The 20,662-nt window shown below is 43.4% G+C and overlaps 1 protein-coding gene across 9 annotated transcripts in view; it reads left to right on the top strand.

Annotated features, from left to right (window-relative positions):
* SFT2D1 (SFT2 domain containing 1) overlaps positions 1-20,662 on the top strand; it is a 790,079-nt gene that overhangs the window by 177,169 nt on the left and 592,248 nt on the right. For 8 of the 9 annotated variants that reach the window (XR_012243942.1, XM_073627597.1, XM_073627599.1 and 5 more), the window contains one exon: positions 475-561. The exons of the other annotated variant lie outside the window; for it this stretch is intronic. Coding sequence is in view for 7 of the 8 variants with exons in the window: in XM_073627597.1 (XP_073483698.1) it covers positions 475-561 (87 nt within the window). In the remaining variant the exon portion in view is untranslated. The remainder of the gene's footprint in view (positions 1-474; positions 562-20,662) is intronic. 9 annotated transcript variants of the gene reach the window in all.

Here is a 20,662-nt window from a genome sequence, read left to right as displayed (position 1 = left end):
AGATTTGAACTCCTATTATATGGCTTTGGTAAATCTAAGGGAAAATTGTACAATGTATGGCCAGCCTAAGTATTGTGCTAACCATAGATAGTAAGTAGCCAGAAAATTAGAAATATAGGATACACCATTTATTTACTAACTGAATGTAGTTTGCAGTGCAAGCTTTCAAGAATGACCGTGCTCATTAAGAATTTTATTCTCAAACCTGCACTATGGTATATTAAACCAATCAAATATATAGACTGAAATTTCACTTTTCTGCAGTTTAATGCAAGTAATATGCTTTGACTCAATATTTCTCTCATAAAATGTATGTTGTACTTTTTTATTACGGCTACAATCAAATCAAGTAAAATGTATGTTGTGAAATTCTTTGCATGCAAAACTCCAATTTAAAGAGTTTGTTTTTATGTTTTATTTTATCAGCAAATTCTTTCAGACAATGACAAACTCATTCTAAATTTGTGTTTTAAGGTTTTGGATTCAACATCGCTAAGTTTTGGCACACGTGTGAAGTGGTTTGCAGTATTCTTTACATTGGGAATTGCATTTTCAATTCTAGTAAGTAAAAGTCACAGACTAAGGACTTAGCACTTACCAATACAATTTGTAAATTTTCTTTTAACCCTGTTAGACATGTCTATCCTGCAATTACATTTGCTTTATTTTTTTTCCCCCTGCATGTAAAGTTAGTACCACTGGATTGCAGTAAGGCCAATGCGGTACCTATATTAAAAAAGGGACCAAAGTCTTTGCTGAGAAACTACAGTCCTGTTAGTTTAACTTCTATAGTTGGGACGACACTGGAAAGTTTATTATAATACCACATAGACGAGTTTTTGATAGAAGAAAAAATTATTTCAAGCAATAGACAGCATGGATTCATGAAAGACAGAAGTTGTCAAACAAATCTGATTTCTTTTTGAGGAGGTGTCGCGTACCTGGTAGGTTGAGCCCAGAATGCAGGGAATGGCCACTCGTATACCTCTGACTCGGGAACACCTGGTAGTGCTGACAGGGGCTCAAGAGTACAAAGGGGCACAAGTGCCTGACTGGAACACTGGAGTAGAGGGCTGGATCCTGTAATCAGCAGGGAGGTGCACTTGTAGTCCAGCAGCAGGATGCAGACAGCAGGGAGGTGCACTGTAGTCCCGTAGCAGGATGCAGACAGCAGGGAGGTGCACTGTAGTCCCGTAGCAGGATGCGGACAGCATGGAGGTGCAGACAAGCCGGGTCAAGGTACTGGTGGGCAGATCAGGTACTGAAGGGCAATCCAAAAGAGTAGTCAGAGCCCAAGCCGTAATCGTGGCAGGCAGCAAACAGGGAAGTCAGGAACAAGCCAAGTGGGTACTAGATTCAGGTAAACTGGGTTAACAAGGCAGCAAGGGTCTTCAGGAAACGCTGTAGACTGGACAGAAAGAAGCAAGGCATCAGTCTCCTTTAAATAGTCCCATGTTGGCTCCAAGTGCTGTCACAACGGGCGCGCGCGCACTCCCGTGCACCGCTATTGCGCATGCGCGTGCGCCGGACGGCTCCTTTGTGCACAGGTATTCTTCTAGTGTTAGGATGTTTGCTGGAAGGTATTTCCTGACATTGCCCCCCTCCAATGGGCAGTCTCAGGATGCCCAACTGGGCCAATTTATTGGGCTAGGATCAATCTTTTGGCATGGATATTAGTTTCTGGTTCCCAGGAGTTCTCCTCAGGGCCATAACCCTTCCATTTTACCAGATACTGAACCTGATTATGTCTTTTCCAGCAATCTATGATTGATTCAACCTCAAATTCTTCACCGTTGATGAGCCTCATTTTGTAAGCCTGAATACAGTTTTTTGGCATCATGTTGCATCTTTGGATTGATGTGTGCACTTTTTTTGAATGGTTGCCAGTAGATTCACTCACCTATATGTAGGCTTTCTTAACATGTTCCCAGGAAAGGTAAACTTTTATTCCTTAAAGGTATTCCTTGTTAGGTAATTTGGACAGGATAAAATCCCCAATCCTCACTAAATTTAATAGGTACGATGCCCGGTGGGTGTGGAGAGGCGACTCTTTGTACATCTTGCTGCATGTATGCGTTCCTTGATCATCCGATCGAGCGCGAATACTGCTGTGCAAAATGTAAGCACATTGTTTCCCTGGAAGCCCAGGTTCTGAATCTGGGGAAGCAACTGTCAGCTCTGAGAAGTCCCTCCATACTAAAGGAGAGCCAGGAACCTACACGGCAGGTGTCGGCAGGGGCCAGCACAGAGGCGGGTGGAGACAAAGAGGTGCAGGCACTAACAAAGAGTAGATGGGTGACAGTCAGGAAGGGTAGAGGGGGAAGTGCCAGGGAGGCCGATCCAGGACTGGAGCATCCCAATAAGTACGCTCCATTGAGTGACATTGGTGAAACCAGTCAGGGACCAGCACTGCTGGAGCTGGGGGACTCTCCTAGCTGCCGGGGGAAGAACTCCTGAGAGTGGGGGGGCAGCAAAGGGAAAGGAAAGACAGATTCTGGTGGTAGGGGACGCAATTCTTAGGACAGAGAGGGCAATCTGTAACCAAGACCTGAAGCGCCGAACATTATGTTGTCTACCGGGCGCTCGGGTTCGGCACATCACGGATCTTGTAGACAGATTACTGGGAGGGGCTGGGGAAGACCCGGCTGTCATGGTGCACGTTGGCACCGATGACAAATTTAGAGGCAGATGGAGTGTCCTAAAGAACGAGTTTAGGGACTTAGGAGATAAATTGAGGAAAAGGACCTCCAAGGTAGTATTCTCAGGAATACTACCGGTACATCGAGCCACACCAGAAAGGCAAAGGGAGATTAGGGAAGTAAACAAGTGGCTGAAGAGCTGGTGTAGTAAGGGGGGGTTTGGGTTCCTGGAGGACTGGGCCGACTTCTCAGTCGGTAACCGGTACTATAGAAGGGACGGACTGCACCTAAATGAGGAGGGTGCAGATCTGCTGGGAATGAAGATGGCCAAAAAGTTAGAGGGGTTTTTAAACTAGGTGATGGGGGGGAGGGTCCAGAGGCAGAGATAGCCAGCGCGGAAGATATTCCAAAGGGTAGTATTGGGGGCATTAGTGGTAGGTTAACCGAAGCACAAAAACACAAGGTGAGTATAGTAGCAAGTCCTAGTTGCAATCTCAAAACACCCAATACGAGGACAATATGCGACCGATCTAAACTATGTGGCATGTTCACCAATGCCAGGAGCATGGCGGACAAGATGGGTGAACTAGAGATACTGTTGTACGAGGAGGATTTGGATTTTGTGGGAATTTCAGAGACCTAGTTCAACAGCTCTCATGATTGGCTGCCAAACATTCAAGGGTATACCCTATACCGCAACAATAGAGAGGGTAAAAAAGGGGGAGGGGTATGCCTATATATCAAGAATAATGTACAAGTGAATGTGAGAGATGACATCACTGAGGGAGCTAAAGAGGAGGTGGAATCCTTATGGGTAGAGCTCCAAAGGGATGAAGCTAAGGGGAAAATAATACTGGGAGTATGCTATAGGCCCCCTAACCTGAGGGAGGAAGTGGAGACAGATCTCCTATCACAATTTGGATTAGCAGCAAGGATGGGAAGTGTTATCATAATGGGGGATTTTACTTATCCAGACATAGACTGGGCGGAGGGTACGGCGCATTCATTTAAGGCTCGCCAGTTCCTTAATGTCTTGCAGGACAATTTTATGGGTCAGATGGTAGACGCACCAACTAGAAATAAAACATTACTGGATCTACTGATTACCAACAATACAGACCTGATCACGGATGTGGAAATATGGGGAAATTTAGGTAACAGAGATCACAGATCAATTCGTTTCAGTATAAATCACACAAATAGGAAACATAAAGGGAATACAAAGACACTGAATTTCAAAAGAGCCAACTTCCCTAAACTACAAACCTTGCTAAAAGGCATAAATTGGGATAAAATATTAGGAACAAAGAATACGGAGGAGTGATGGGTTTGCTTTAAGAGCATATCAAATAAGGGCATTAGCCGATGTATCCCATTGGGTAATAAATTTAAAAGAGCAAACAAAAGTCCTAGATGGCTTAACTCCAATGTAAAAAACACAAGTTTGAGGGATCATCCTCAGCATTCAGACTTTATAAAGAATGCAACAAGAAATGTAAGGGTGCAATTAGGACAGCTAAGATAGAACATGAGACACATAGCGGAGGAGAGTAAAAAAAATCCCAAGAAATTCTTTAAGTATGTAAACAGTAAAAAAGGGAGGATAGACCATATTGGCCCCATAAAGAATGAGGAAGGACATCTGGTTATAAAGGATGGGGAGATGGGGAAGGTATTGAATTTATTCTTCTTCTCAGTCTTCACGAGTGAATCGGGGGGCTTCAGTAACCAAAACTGCAGTGTTTATCCTCATGACACAACACAGGAAGCACCTCCATGGTTAACAGAGGACAGAATTAAAATTAGACTTGAGAAACTTAACATTAATAAATTACCGGGACCAGATGGCTTGCATCTGAGGGTACTTAGGGAACTCAGTCAAGTGATTGCCAAACCGTTGTTCCTAATTTTTACAGATAATTTTTACAGATAGTCTACTGACTATAAACGTTTACTGTACAAAATAAGGTCCGTTGGCATGGACCATAGGGTGAGTACATGGATTGAAAACTGGCTACAAGGGCGAGTTCAGAGGGTGGTGATAAATGGGGAGTACTCAGAATGGTCAGGGGTGGGTAGTGGGGTTCCCCAGGGTTCCTTGCTGGGACCAATCCTATTTAATTTGTTCATAAACGACCTGGAGGATGGGATAAACAGTTCAATCTCTGTATTTGCAGACGATACTAAGCTAAGCAGGGCAATAACTTCTCCGCTGGATGTGGAAACCTTGCAAAAAGATCTGAACAAATTAATGGGGTGGGCAACTATATGGCAAATGAGGTTCAATGTAGAAAAATGTAAAATAATGCATTTGGGTGGCAAAAATATGAATGCAATCTATACACTGGGGGAGAACCTCTGGGGGAATCTAGGATGGAAAAGGACCTGGGGGTCCTAGTAGATGATAGGCTCAGCAATGGCATGCAATGCCAAGTTGCTGCTAACAAAGCAAACAGAATATTGGCATGCATTAAAAAGGGGATCAACCCCAGAGATAAAACGATAATTCTCCCACTCTACAAGACTCTGGTCCGGCCGGACCTGGAGTATGCTGTCCAGTTCTGGGCACCAGTCCTCAGGAAGGATGTACTGGAAATGGAGCGAGTACAAAGAAGGGCAACAAAGCTAATAAAGTGTCTGGAGGATCTTAGTTATGAGGAAAGGTTGCGAGCACTGAACTTATTCTCTCTGGAGAAGAGACGTTTGAGAGGGGATATGATTTCAATATACAAATACTGTACTGGTGACCCAACAATAGGGATAAAACTTTTTTGCAGAAGATAGTTTAACAAGACTCGCGGCCACTCGTTAAAATTAGAAGAAAAGAGGTTTAACCTTAAACTACGTAGAGGGCTCTTTACTGTAAGAGCAGCAAGGATGTGGAATTCCCTTCCACAGGCGGTGGTCTCAGCGGGGAGCATTGATAGCTTCAAGAAACTATTAGATAAGCACCTGAATCCTGAATGACCGCAACATACAGGGATATATAATGTAATACTGACACATAATCACACACATAGGTTGGACTTGATGGACTTGTGTCTTTTTTCAACCTCACCTACTATGTAACTATGAGTACAGGCTCAGGAGGACCGGTGTTTCGGTTGAGGAAAGGGTACGGGACTGAAGGTTTAAGTAAAGCCACGTGGAAAACTGGGTGTATATGGAATGACTCTAGTAGTTTCAATTCATAAGCCACATTATTAATTTTCCTTACCACCGGGAAGGGACTCACAAACTTAGGGCCCAATTTCCTGGATGGGCATGCTAGTTTCAAATTCAGGGTGGACAGCCAGACTTGATCCCCAGCTTTCAGGTCAAGCTCCCCTCTCCTCTTTCTGTCAAATGTCTTTGTTATGTTCTTGAGTCTTTGCCATTGTCTCTTGGAGTAGCTTGTTATTTGTGCTAAAGAAACTCAAGGCTTCTTGGGCAGCTGGTACTGCACACTGTGGAATGTTAGACAAAAACAAGGGGTGGAACCCATAGTTCACAAAAAATGGAGACTGGTTGGTTGCAGAATAAACAGAATTATTGTAGGCGAACTCGGCAACAGGGGCACCCAGTCATCTTGAGAAAAACAAGAAAAGCATTGTAAGTATTGCTCAAGGGTCTGATTTGTTCATTCAGTCTGACCATTAGTCTGGGGATGGTAGACAGAAGAGAAAGAAAGGTCAATCTTCAGAGATTCACACAGGGCTCTCCAAAATGTGGATGTAAATTGTATCCCCCGATCAGATACAATGTTTGCAGGTATACCGTGGAGTCTTACGATATCTTTAATAAAAATCGTTGCAGTTTCAGAGGCAGATGGGGTACCCTTCGTAGGCAGGAAGTGAGCCATCTTGGAAAGTCTGTCGACCACTACAAAGATAGTGGTGTAATCCTCTGATGGTGGTAATTCAACAATGAAATCCATTGGAGATCATCCTCCATGGTCTTTCCGGTACAGGTAGAGGTCTTAACAGCCCCCAAGCCTTGGTCTTGCTGCCCTTGTTCTGGATGCAGGTAATGCATGATTCAACATAACGTCTGCAATCTTTTAGTAGCTGAGGCCACCAGAACGTGCGTTGGAGGAGTTCAGAAGTCTTGTGTATACCGAAGTGGCCAGCTAGTTCATGGTCATGACAAGATTTGAGGACGGCAACCCGTGTTAGTTGTGGCACAAAAATTCTGTCTTTGTACCATAGTAGGTCATCTCTAGACTGTAAAGTGATGTCTGTTGGATGGGGAACCGTTTAAGAAGCCTGTTTGATTTGGGACAGTAGGTTTCCTTAAAGCATGAGAAAATTTCCAGGAGCAAAGATGGTATCTGGAGAAGAAGGAACTTCAGGTTCGTTGAACATCCAGGACAGCGCGTCTGGTTTGGTATTCTTTGATCCCGGCCTGTAAGTGATGTGGAAAGTGAACCTAGTGAAGAAGAGTGCCCATCTGGCCTGACGTGGTTTCAATCTCTTGGCAACTTTCAGGTACTCTAAATTTTTGTGGTCGGTGTACACCAGAATAGGATGGGCTGCTCCTTCCAAGAGGTAACGCCATTCTTCCAGCGAGGCTTTGATTGCAAGTAGCTCCCTGTCCCCAACATCATAATTCTTTTCAGCTTCAGTTAGCCTGTGGGAGAAGAACGCCACTGGGTGTTATAGAGCCTTGGATCCTTGTCTCTGTGAAAGAACCGCCCCTACTGCTATCTCGGAGGCGTCTACTTCCAGTATGTAAGGTAAAGCTGGGTCAGGATGCTTTAGGACGGAAGCTGACACAAACTGTTCTTTCAAGGAGGTGAAAGCTGCTTGAGCCTCAGGAGACCATTGGAACCGGGTGCCTTGCCGAGTCAGACTTGTCATGGGGGAGATGATGGAAGAAAATCCTCTGATAAACTTGCGATAAAAATTCGCAAAACCCACAAAGCGCTGAACTCTCCTTTTATCAGTCGGGGCTGGCCAGTCCAGGATGGCGGAGACCTTCTGCGGATCCATCTTGACACCATCTATAGAAATAATCAGGCCCAGAAATTGAATGCTTTGACCTTCTGCGGATCCATCTTGACACCATCTATAGAAATAATCAGGCCCAGAAATTGAATGCTTGTGGCATTTTGGCATCGTACAAACCGTGTTGGCGAAGACGAGTTAGAACTTTTCTGACATGCTCCCAATGGGTAGACTGCGAGGAGGAAAAAATCAAGATGTCAGCCAGATAAACTATGATGAACAGGTCAAGGTAGTCTAAAAATATCGTTAACAAAATGCTGGAAGGTGGCAGGAGCATTACATAACCCAAAGGGCATGACAAGGTACTCAAAGTGTCCAAAGCGGGTGCGGAAGGCAGTCTTCCATTCATCCCCGCTTCGGATCCGGACTAGGTTGTAGGCTCCGCGAAGATCCAGTTTGGTAAATATGGATGCAGCTCCGAGTCGCTGAAAGAGTTCAGGTACCAAAGGTACCACACAAATCAAAGTTCTGTCAGGCTCCCACCGATCGGTCTCCTCCCCCAGTCAGTCCCATACCCCCACAGTGAGGGAACACACTTAACCCCTGGATCGCCCCTAGTCTTAACCCCTTCCCTGCCAGTGACATTTATACAGTAATCAGTAGCTATTTATAGCACTGATCGCTGTATTAATGTCAGTGATTTCAAAAAAGTGTAAAAAATGTCCGATCTGTCCGCCTCAATGTCGCAGCCCCGATAAAAATCGCAGATCGTCACCATTACTAGTAAAAAAAATAATAAAAATGCCATAAATCAATAACCTGTTTTGTAGGCACTATGACTTTTGCGCAAACCAATCAGTATACGCTTTTTACGATTTTTTTTTTTTTTTTTTTACCAAAAATATGTAGGAGAATACATATCGGCCTAAACTGAGGAAGAAAATAGTTTTATAAAGATAAGTCATTTCAGAACTGTTTCCACCATTGATGTGACCTATAAACTGTACAACTCAGTTGAACAACAAACTGAAATCTTTTAGGTGGAGGGAAGTAAAAATAAAAAACTAAAATAATATGGTTGCATAAGCACTCTGTCTTTTTGGGTATGAGTCTATCAGCATGGCACATCTTGACTTTGCAATATTTGCCCACTTTTCTTTGCAAAAACATTCCAAATCTGTCAGATTGTGAGGGCATCTCCTGTGCACAGCCCTCTTCAAATCACCCCACAAATTTTCAACGGGATTCAAGTCTGGGCTCTGACTGGGCCATTCCAAAACTTTAATCTTTTTCTGGTGAAGCCATTCCTTTGTTGATTTGGATGTATGCTTTGGGTCGTTTTCATGCTGAAAGATGAAGTTCCTCTTCATGTTCAGCTTTCTAGCAGAAACCTGAAGGTTTTGTGCCAATATTGACTGGTATTTGGAACTGTTCCTAATTCCCTCTACCTTGACTAAGGCCCCTGTGCCAGCTGAAGAAAAACCGCTCCAAAGCATGATACTGCCACCACCATGTTTCACGGTGAGTATGATGTTCTTTTGGTGATGTGCAGTGTTGTTTTTGCGCCAAACATATCTTTTGGAATTATGGCCAAAAAGTTCAACCTTGGTTTCATCAGATCATAACACATTTTCCCACATGCTTTTGGGAGACTTCAGATGTTTTTGCCGGGCTGGGATATTTTTCTTGGTAAGAAAAGGCTTCCGTCTTGCCATTCTACCCCATAGCCCAGACATATGAAGAATATGGAAGATTGTTGTCACGTGCCACACAGCCAGTACTTCCAGATTTTCCTGCAGCTCCTTTGTTGCTGTAGGCCTCTTGGCAGCTTCCCTGACCAGTTCTCTTCTCGTCTTTTCATCAATTTTGGAGGGACGTCCAGTTCTTTGTAATGTCAGTGTTGTGCCATATTTTCTCCACTTGATGACTGTCTTCACTGTGTTCCATGGTATATCTAATGGCCTGGAAATTCTTTTGTACCCTTCTGACTGATAACTTTTTAACAATGAGATCCCTCTGATGCTTTGGAAGCACTCTGCTGACCATGGCTTTTGCTGTATGATGCGACTAAGAAAATGTCAGAAAAGACCCACTAGAACAGCCAAACTTTATTTGGGGTTAATCGGAGGCACTTTAAATGATGGCAGGTGTGTACTGACTCCTATTTAACATGAGTTTGAATGGGATTGCTTAATACTGAACACAGCTACATCCCCACTTATAAGAGGGTGTGCACACTTATGCAACCATATTATTTTATTTTTTTATTTTTACTTCCCCCTAAAAGATTTCAGTTTGTTTTTCAACTGAGTTGTACAGTTTATAGGCCACATTAAAGGTAGAAAAAGTTCTGAAATGATTTATCTTTGTCTCATTTTTTTACATCACAGAAACCGAAATTATACTTTTTAAATAAAAATACCCCTATAATACACAAGCTTAATGTATTCTAGTAAAGTTAGTCTGTAAACTAAGGTCTGTTTTGTTAGTTTATAGCAGTAGTTTGTTATTTTATAAACTTACAGCAGGCCGTGGCCATCTTAAATCTGGGCATCTGAAGCCAGACTGCATTTCTTCCTGGATCTCATCCTTGCAGATCTCGCACATGCTCAGTGCAGCACAAGCAGTGTAATAGGTTTCAGGTCAGGTTTCCATAGCAACGGCAGTTTCAGAGGAAGTTGCCGCCCCTTCCCAGAAGGCATTGCAAACAGGAAATGATGCGATGGGCCGCGGCCAGGGAGGAGGAAGTGAAAAATGAATACAGCAGATATACAGTAAGTGCTGAGAAAAAAAATAAAAAAATATCCAATTCGTTTACAGTGCACAGTTTAGTGAGGGATGCTGAAGAGTTGTAAAAGTGGGTGGAACTCCACTTTAACATGAATGTGTAGAGTTTATATCCACTGTATGCAGATTAACTGTGAGAGGGGAGTTGGGGGGAATTCCTCCCAACATCTCCCCCTGCTGATTGTACAGTCTACCTCAGCCTGAATGCGGGGGGGGGATTGTCCTCTGTGTACCTGTGTTTCAATAAACAGTTTTCATGTTTAGCAACCAAAACGCGTACTGTCTAGTTATTGGTTGTCAACGGTTTGGGATATCTGATTTCTATATTCAGACTGGGAGGAAGTGGTATATGATGAAAGCACTCAAGCGAAGTGTGTGACGTTTCGTTGCATTGGTGGAAAGCAGTGGGACGCTTCCTGAAGTCTGGGACATCCAAACCTCCACCAGGATCCAAGATCAGGATAGCAGACTTGGGTCACCCCAGCGGAGATATGGATCTGGCATCAGAGTTCTCGGGGCTGCTGCTTTCAGCAAACACAAGGACTGTGTCTGCAGATGAATACCTGGAGCTCAGGCAGCAGATTCGGGTAGGACTCTGGATTGGAGCCCTCCAGGTCGCTGGTATGCAACAGGCAAGTGCTTTCCAACCCCAGACCAACGAGCCAGTGACCAATGGGAGTTACGGATGCCATTCCTGGGAGAGCGGCCCCAGGACCAATGGGTGTCCAAGTTGGACAGGCTGGTCCAACAGGAGATAGAGCTGGACAATCTATATCAGGCTCTGCAATGGCACGCAGAGCAGGGATATTTAGGGGAGACAACAGAATGCTCTCCTAGGGGTATGACTTTGGCGGCCCTGGATTGCTGTGGGAGAGCCTTACAGATGGTGTTGTGTTTGGCGATGGAGAACCTACTCTTGAGGACCTGCGAGATTATAGAGGTGCTATGCTCGGTCTTGCAGGGGTTTCAGAGCTTAAACTGGACCTGGAATTTTTGCTAAGTAAGGAACAGCATCTGGAAAGGGAATACAGGAAACTGCTAGGACACGTTCAGCAAGCATGCCAGTTGGCAGTGGAAACTCTGGAGATTGCCATCCCCAAAGCTGAAGTGCTGACAACAGGGCAGAGCTTTGCTAACCTCTGCCCAGCACCGATAACATCTTCTGGGTTCTACGGACAGGAGATCGTGAACCTCTATCCGCAGACACCAGTTCCAGAGACTGGGGATTTAATAGACTTCTCTGCTGAGGAAAGACAACCTGGTGAGCCTCCAGCAGAAGAGCTGGCATCAGGGCCCAACATCACTGAGCTCTGCCCAGCACCAACAGCAGCATCTGTGGAGTTACCAGAAACCTCTCCAGCTGAAGCGCTGACAACTGGACAGAGGGTCCAAGACCTCTGCCCTACACTTGTTGCAATTCCAGAGACCCAGGGTGAGAAGGTTGGTGGTCTTTCCTACCCAGCAAGGATCCATGCACCTGGGAGACAACACCAGATACATGTCGTCCCAGCACCCAGATGAGGGTAAGGGAGGTGAAGCAGCTGGCTTCCCTTCCCATCAGCAGATGGCACCCCAGAATGATGCCAGCAACCCAGAAGGGCTGGCAACAGGGCCGAGTGCTGCTGGCCTCTGCCCTCAACTAACAAAAGATGCGATCTCCATCTGTATAACCCAGGGATGCTGGGCAGTCGGCCCAGATCCCCAACAGTATGATGAAGTGAGCCCAGTCACCGTGTCTTCTCTCCAGCGGCTGAAAGGACACCATGGAGAAGGGCCAGTCCACATTTTTCCCTAGCGGCGGTTATGTTCTCTGAGAGAGGAGGTTGGCTGGGTGAGTAATGCTATGTTTGAGACAATTTATTTGGGGTACTGTGCTGGATACCGGCATTGGGGGACTGGAACTACTGACTAACTTCGGAGTCAACCCATTTGGGGTCTCCTCCTGTGCTAGTCTGCAGCCGAAAGGGGAGAGATGTGACGGGAGGGCTCGTGGAACTAAGAATCCCTTGGAGAGGTTTGGAAACCCTTGTTTCAGCTCCCCAAGCAACTTCTATGTCTAAGTAACCCTGTGTTCATTCGGGGCACAGAGAGACCGAAAACCCCAGTCTGATCTGTACTAATCAGACTCGCTGTACAACCAAACTGGAATGTTGTGTGTGTATACATATATATATTCTGCCTTGGGTATTATGGGATGTGTATGTAGATTAGCTGTAATGCCCCGTACACACGGTCGGATTTTCCGACGGAAAATGTGTGATAGGACCTTGTTGTCGGAAATTCCAACCGTGTGTAGGCTCCATCACACATTTTCCATCGGATTTTCCGACACACAAAGTTTGAGAGCAGGATATAAAATTTTCCGACAACAAAATCCGTTGTCGGAAATTCCGATCGTGTGTACACAAATCCGATGGACAAAGTGCCACCCATGCTCAGAATAAAAAAAGAGATGAAAGCTATTGGACACCGCCCCGTTTATAGTCCCGACGTACGTGTTTTACGTCACTGCGTTTAGAACGATCGGATTTTCCGACAACTTTGTGTGACCGTGTGTATGCAAGACAAGTTTGAGCCAACATCCGTTGGAAAAAATCCTAGGATTTTGTTGTCGGAATGTCCGAACAAAGTCCGACCGTGTGTACAGGGCATTAGAGGGGAGGGGAGCAAATTCCTTCAACAACTCTCCCTGCTGATTGGACAGTCTACCCCACCCTGAATGCAAGGGGGGGGGGGGATTGTCCTGAGTGTTACCTCTGTGTACCTGTGTTTTCGATAAACAGTTTTCATGTTTAACCCTGGTTTTACATAGTTGCATAGTCTGGTTGAAAAAAGACACAAGTCCATCTAGTTCAACCAATAAAAGGGTGAAGGAAAAAAAAGATACAATCATAGACACTATAATGTCAAAAGTAATGTGACACCTGCCTTTACATGCACATGAACTTTAATGGCAACCCAGTCTTAGCAGTCTCTGTTCTACTGAGTTGAGGTCGGGACCCTGTGCAGGCCAGTCAAGTTTCTCCACCCCAAACTCACTCATCCATGTCTTTATGGACCTTGCTTTGTGCGCTGGTGCGCAGTTATGTTGGAACAGGAAGAGGCCATCCCCAAATGATGATAGCTTTTTTAACTTTGGCCGTCAGACACATAGGTTTTATTTTTAGCCTTTTAAATGTCTTGCCCATGGGAATATAGATAGTCTCTTTGAAGAATTCCCATTTCTGTTCTGTGTTCATCAATGCCAATATTCCCTCCCAGTCTAAGTTTTAGAGAGCAGCCCTCATCCTTGGAAAACTTGCTCTCTTAAAGGTAAGTGTTTTTATCTTTACAGTATGTGTTTTTTACAGCTAAGATTAAATTAAATCATTTTATGGTCACTGCTACCCAGATATTCATTTATATGAACATTAGTAATAAGCTCTACATGGTATTTGATTACCATGTCCAGCGGAGCATCATTCCTAGTCGGGCATCTATGAACTGTACCGTTAAATTGTGTTGTAATAGGTTTATACATTTTTGCCTTATGCAGTTGTTTCTGCAGTGCCATTACTCCAGTCAGTTTCCAGGTAGTTACAATTCCCCATTATTATCACTGTCCCAGCCCTTGCAACCCTTTCTATCTGTGCAAGGAGCTGATTCTCCATCTCCTTATTAACAATGGATGGTCTTTAACAAACTCCAATGATTTTTGTAGTATGCACACCCATGTGCAGTTCCACCCATAATGCTTCAGCCCTATCGCATTCTCTATCAACTAGGTCCTCTTTCACACTCACTTTGAGATCACTTCTCACATAGAGACAGACACCACCACCACCTTGCCTCTTTTATTTTTTTCAAATTCTTTTTTGAAAAAAAAAATTATTCAACAAACCGCATCCAGGCATGTTCAACAGTGAGATCATACAACAGAAGGGGACAGAGTAGAAAAATGTCACAACAATCTATAACAGATATGACAATGCATAAGAGTAGAAAGTACAAATCAACTGAAAATCGTTAGTTAAATCAAGAGCACCCCTCCGTTTGGAGCAGGGGGCCTTGAAATGTTAATATTATCCTAAGTGTAAACTGATGAAAACGTGAGACTACCAAGCACAAGATGAGTGTGTGTGTATATATATATATATATATATATATATATATATATATATATATATATACTCAAGCCCCTCACCTCATCCAAAATATATTACAGGAAGTACAAAAAGGTTGCCCCGGGGATTGTATGGGTGGGGGGTTAAATACATGTAAAGCAGATGACAAGAGTAGAAAAGTAGTAAATGAATATATAGCTTTATTCAAAAAATTACATGAAATATATGGTTAAAAAAAACAATATAATGAGCAACTCATACAGTTAATTTCCTACACCATGTTAGAAGGGGCTCTAGGGTAGAAGAACACAATCGAACATGATGCTCCAGATACCCAACATGTTTCGGACTATTGTTAGTACAGTTCCTTTTTCATGGGTTTTTTGTGAGGATATACTGTATGATCTAAAATGAAGAGTACATAAATAGAACATAGTAATCATCATTTGAAAATACATAAGGTAAAATGCAAATAGTGGGGCTGGGAGCTTGGGAAATAACAAAGGAAGAAAGCAGCAATGATAAGGGGACTTACTGGTTCAAAGACAGTAACCGTATCCTAGACAGATGGTAGTTTGATGTTTTAACAAGTTCCGGTCTCCATAGCACCAGTCAGTAGTATCTTTAACCACTTGCCGACCATACCCGTACGTTACTTTGAATTTGCCGCCGTCGTCGGCGTGCGCCTTCCGCGAGCTCCGTGAGTCGGGTCGCGGGTCCCGCGGACTCGATCACCACGGGATACCCGCGATCACCTCACGGAGAGGACGAACGGGGAGATGCTGATGTAAACAGCATCTCCCCCGTTCTACCTAGTGACAGTGTCACTGATCTCTGCTCCCTGTCATCGGGAGCAGAGATCAGTGATGTGTCACACACAGCCCATCCCCCCTACAGTTAGAACACATCCCTAGTACTGACTTAACCCCTCCCCGCCCCCTAGTGGTTAACCCCTTCACTGCCAGTGTAATTTACACAGGAATCAGTGCATTTTTTAGCACTGATTGCTGTATAAATGACATGGTCCCAAAAATGTGTCAAAAATGTTCGACATGTATGCCATAATGTGGCAGTCACAATAAAAATCGCTGATTGCCACCATTACTAGTAAAAAAAAATTATTATTAAAAATGCCATAAAACTATCCCCTATTTTTTGTAAACGCTATAACTTTTGCGCAAACCAATCAATAAACGCTTATTGCGATTTTTTTCTTTTTTCTACCAAAAATATGTAGAAGAATACATATCGGCCTAAACGGAGGAAAAAAAATGTTTTTTTATATATTTTTGGGGGATATTTATTATAGCAAAATGTAAAAAATAATGCGTTTTTTTTCAAAATTGTCGCTCTTATTTTGTTTATAGCACAAAAAATAAAAATCGCAGAGGTGATCAAATACCACCAAAAGAAAGCCCTATTTGTGAGGAAAAAAGGACGTCAATTTTGTTTGGGAGCCACGTCGCATGATCACTTGTCAGTTAAGGCGACGCAGTGCCGAATCGCAAAAAACGCACTGGTCAGGAAGGGGGTAAATCCTTCCGGGGCTGAAGTGGTTAAGAAAGTGGAGCAGAATATCAGCCCATATATTGAGGGCTATATGTTGGGAGATATGTAGAGCTTCCCCAGTATATCTGGTAAAACTTGGCATCAAAGCAGGGACCCGCTGGATGCGCCAGGCCAAGGAGTCCACAAGGAACAGCAAAAAGGAGGGGTGCAGGTCCCTAAATATAAATATATAATAGTATAAGTATAATGTGGATGTATATGAATAACAATTATGACAATATATGATCATAAAGGAGGGCCAAGTAAGTAGTAAAGCGGCCACTAAATGCAAGTAAAAAATGTCACAGGCTTGCATACAGACATTAACTAAAGAGACCATGTAATGGTTACGAGGTAATAAGGTGAACAAAAGATAGAATATACCAAAAGAATAAACTGACAAATGGCTGAGATAAACTACTGTATAGGAAAAGATAATAATGAGGTGAAAGCCCACTGTACAGCTGAAGGCTATATTCAAAAATTGGGCCATATAAATGCCTATGATATACATAACTTAAAGTACTTAGTGACTGGGACTGCAAAGAAGTCTCCTTCTGCCTGGATGTAAAGTCTAGGTGTACAGCAAGAGAGTGTGGCTACTTAAAGCGGGGTTCCACCCAAATTTTGAACAATATCTGTATGTATTCTCTTCCTTGCCTAGATGCTGACATGCCGTTTAAAAAAATTTAAATTGCAGTAATTACCTTTTATTTTTCTATTCTTCTTTGCACTTCCTGGTTCTCCTCCCATGGGAGTAGGCGTGTTTCTAGCCTCTCTCAGACTCCGCACAGTCTCCTGGGAGCTAGTCTCAGGCTTCCCAGGATGCCACTGAGCATGTGCGGGAACGAGCGGTGAATGCTGGGAGCACAGCATTCACCGCATCCAGGAAATAAATGCTTGTGGGCTTCAAATGCCCACAATGAAGATGGAAACCGCCTGCATTGAATAATATAAGTTATTCTTTCCGACGAAATCTGACACAGGCGGACATATTACACACAATATGTGAGTATGTAATGCTGAGAAGAAAAGTTTGTGAATGAACTAAAAAAAAAAAAAAACGATAGATAGGTGGACCCCCGCTTTAAGAATTTAAATAGCAGCTGGTGAGGGATAGCGCCACCCAAAAGGGGCGGAAAATAGTACTCATGATGGTGAGCTGGGGGCCGGCCCGGACTCGGCGACACATCTCAAACAGCTAACAGAGGTTTCAGCAAAGAGATGCACGTCGCCGGATGCTGTTCCCTCTGGCGCGGCGGCGTCACCCGTCCAAGGCGCGATGACGTCAGATGTCAGAGCGCCGCCAACACGGGAAGAGGGGGCTGAAGCCGGAGCCAGCAAAGAGGATGGCCGAGTCGCACATGCACGATCCGCGGCCATAGCTGGAATCCGCAAAGCCCATTAAAAGGCCCCGAAATGGAAGGCGCGGGGCCTACCCGTGTCGGGGGACACCAAGAGCTGCGGACATTGATCCAACAGGGTCCTGAACACCTGATGCTTGTTAGTAGGGAAATAGAAGTGTGACGTGATGCAGGAGATCGGAAATAGGAGTGAAGCTGAAAAATATAAAATATGTGTTCAATAACATGTAGGCAATGATACATTAAATATCATACACATAAGTTGTACAATGTAAATAACATAAATCAGACTACTATCACATGGTGTATCCTGATAAGCTTAGAGCAGACAATAGGAGAGAATACAAAGCAACAAATTGATAAGCATTGGTAAATAAATGTACATTACTATAAGTCACCTTCATAACCCCCCCGACGTAAAGCCCTGTAGGAAAGATTTAAAGCTTAGTATTTCGTTAAGGTCTGGGGGGTGAGGTAGCATTGAGGTTTGAAATCCACCTCATTTCCCGTTGGAGGAGTATCTTATTAAGGTCGCCTCCTCTGGGAGTTTGGTGGAGTTGATCCAATACCAGGACTGATACTTTTGGAAAATGAACACCATGAACCGCCGCTACATGGCGGCCCAAAGGGAAGTCCAGATCTCTGGTTTTCATAGCTGCTATATGGCAATATAGTCGCTTGCATAATTTTTGGATGGCTTTCCCTACGTCATAACAGCCACACTCACATTGCAATAAATATACTACAAATGTGGTCTGGCAGTTAGCATAGTGTTTAGGGGAGAAAACCCATCCATTGGGGAGACATGGATTTTTATCCATATTGATGTACCGTCAATAGCCACAAGTACCGCAAGGGAAGGTGCCGAGGATGTTACAAGGGTCACCCCAAGTGAGTCCCTTAAATTCGTTCTTAACTAGAAGATCCCCTACTGACGTATTACGTCTGAAAATAACCAAAGGGCTTGGAGAGACAAAAGGGCCCACTACTGGGTCTTTGGTTAAGATATGCCAATACTTGGTCAAAATTTGTTTCATTTGTGTATGTTCATTTGAAAAGGTGGTGACCATCCTAGTATAGGAATTCGTATTATGAATAGATGTATTCTGTAATCGTAATAGGTCTTGTCTGTCGCGATTATTTGCTTTATTAAAGGCTCTTTTTAAACATCTGTGGCTGTAGCCTCTATCCAGGAGGCGATTTTTAAGGGCCCTGGCTTCCCGAAGGAAGTCCTCGTTGTTAGAACAATTACGTTTGATCCTTAGGTATTGACTGAAAGGAATGGAGTTAATCAGTGGTCTTGGATGGAAACTATTGGAATGCAGGATGGTGTTTCCTGATGTGGGTTTGCTATGAAGCTTACAGGCTAATGAGTTATTGGAGTCCTTGAATATCTCAACATCTAAAAATGTCATAAATGTGAGATCATATAACATCGTAAAATTTAAATTGAATTCATTACAATTCAAAGTGGTTAAAGTATGAAGTAAGTCAATTGGTCCATTCCATAAGACGAAGATGTCATCGATGTAGCTGCGCCACATGATAATGTGCTGCAGGTACATAGAGAAATCCTTGTCTTCAAATAGCGTTCTCTCCCATTCCCCCAGGTACAGATTGGCGTAGCCAGGGGCACAACAGGTGCCCCTGGCTACCCCCTGTACCTGGAGGAAGTATTGTCCATTGAAACTAAAGACATTATGTCGGCGTATATAGTCCAAGGCTAACAGTATAAACTTGTTAAACGGTTTCTCTAAAGAGGTGGTTTGATATAGGATTTTTTGAGTACAGGTTAACCCCTTGTTCTGCGGTATGGAACTATAAAGTTTCTACATCGATGGAGACAAGGATAGTATGGTCAGTCACTTGTACTCCATTGATGATTTGAAGCAGGTGAATCATGTCCCTTACATATGAAGGTAAGGAAGACACTAATGGCCTAAGATGTTCGTCCACTACTTTTGAAAGGTTTTCAGTAATAGATCCATTACAATTGGTCTTCCCGGAGGATCCTCCTTGTTTTTGTGGATCTTGGGGAGAGAGTAGAATGTGGGGATAACTGGAAATGGAGTGCGAATAAATTTCCATAATTCATTGAAAATTACATTGTTGAGTGCTCTGTCGACGAGGATGTAGAACTCCTCATTCAACAGCGTAATTGTTTCAGGTTTAATAGGTCTATACCAATCAGTATTGCTGAGTATTTTCATACACATCGATACAAAGTTGGCATTATTCATCAGTACAATATTTTAACCCTTATCTGAGGGTTTAATAATCAGATTCGGGTTATTAGATAATTACTTTAGAGCTACCTTTTCATTGTTAAGTTATCGGGTAAACTTGTAGCTGTACTCATACTTTTTATATCCTGAGTAATTAATTTTAGAAAGGTGGCTATGCCATGGTTAGAACTCGGGGAAGGATAAAGGTCAGATTTTTTTCTTCATTTTCGAGGATGCTTTACAAGTCGATGTAGGGTTAGTGGATTGAGTTAACAGGGATTCCAAATCGATAACATTGATAAGGTCTCAGGTGTAACTCTCTTCTAACAGTACATTTAAGTTGGCTAATGCTTGGCGTTCATTAAGAGATTGAAAAGTAATTGAATCTGCATCGACTTTATCAAACATGCACTGTAGTTGAAGCTTACGTGTAAACAGATGTAGATCCTTTATTGTTTCGAATTTGTCGATTTTACGATTTGGACAAAATGTAAGCCCCCTACATAGTACGGAAATTTCGTCCGCTGTAAGGGGGTAAGAGGAAAGAGTGATAATATTATATTGGGGTATTGTTTGAGATATAGCATGTTCTACACTGGAGGGGCAAGCCCAAGTTTTTTTGGATGAAAAAGGTTAGGGATTCTGACATTGGTAGGTGGGCCAGCTTCTTTTGCGCTGGATCCAAGATGGGTTGGAGCAGCGGTGCTTCCATGTGTTTGTAAGATTGGAGTTTTAGTGGGGTTTTTTTGTATGCGGTGACCCTGACTGCATTTAGGTCTCCCTTCAGAGCTGTCTCCATCCCTATGTCTTTTTGTTTTCCTTGTTTGGAAGAAGATCTGTCCCTTATCATTGCTGCTTTCTCCCTTTGTTATTTCCCAAGCTCCTATCCCCACTATTTGCATTTTACCTTATGTATTTTCAAATGATGATTACTATGTTCTATTTATGTACTCTTCATTTTAGATCTTACAGTATATCCTCACAAAAAACCCCTGAAGAAGGAACTGTACTAACAATAGTCCGAAACATGTTGGGTATCTTGAGCATCATGTTCGATTGTGTTTTTCTACC

The sequence above is a fragment of the Aquarana catesbeiana genome, linkage group LG04 (assembly GCF_042186555.1).
Source record: "Aquarana catesbeiana isolate 2022-GZ linkage group LG04, ASM4218655v1, whole genome shotgun sequence".
In the NCBI taxonomy this organism is placed as follows: Eukaryota; Metazoa; Chordata; class Amphibia; order Anura; family Ranidae; genus Aquarana; species Aquarana catesbeiana.
This window is presented reverse-complemented; position numbering and strand designations above follow the sequence as displayed.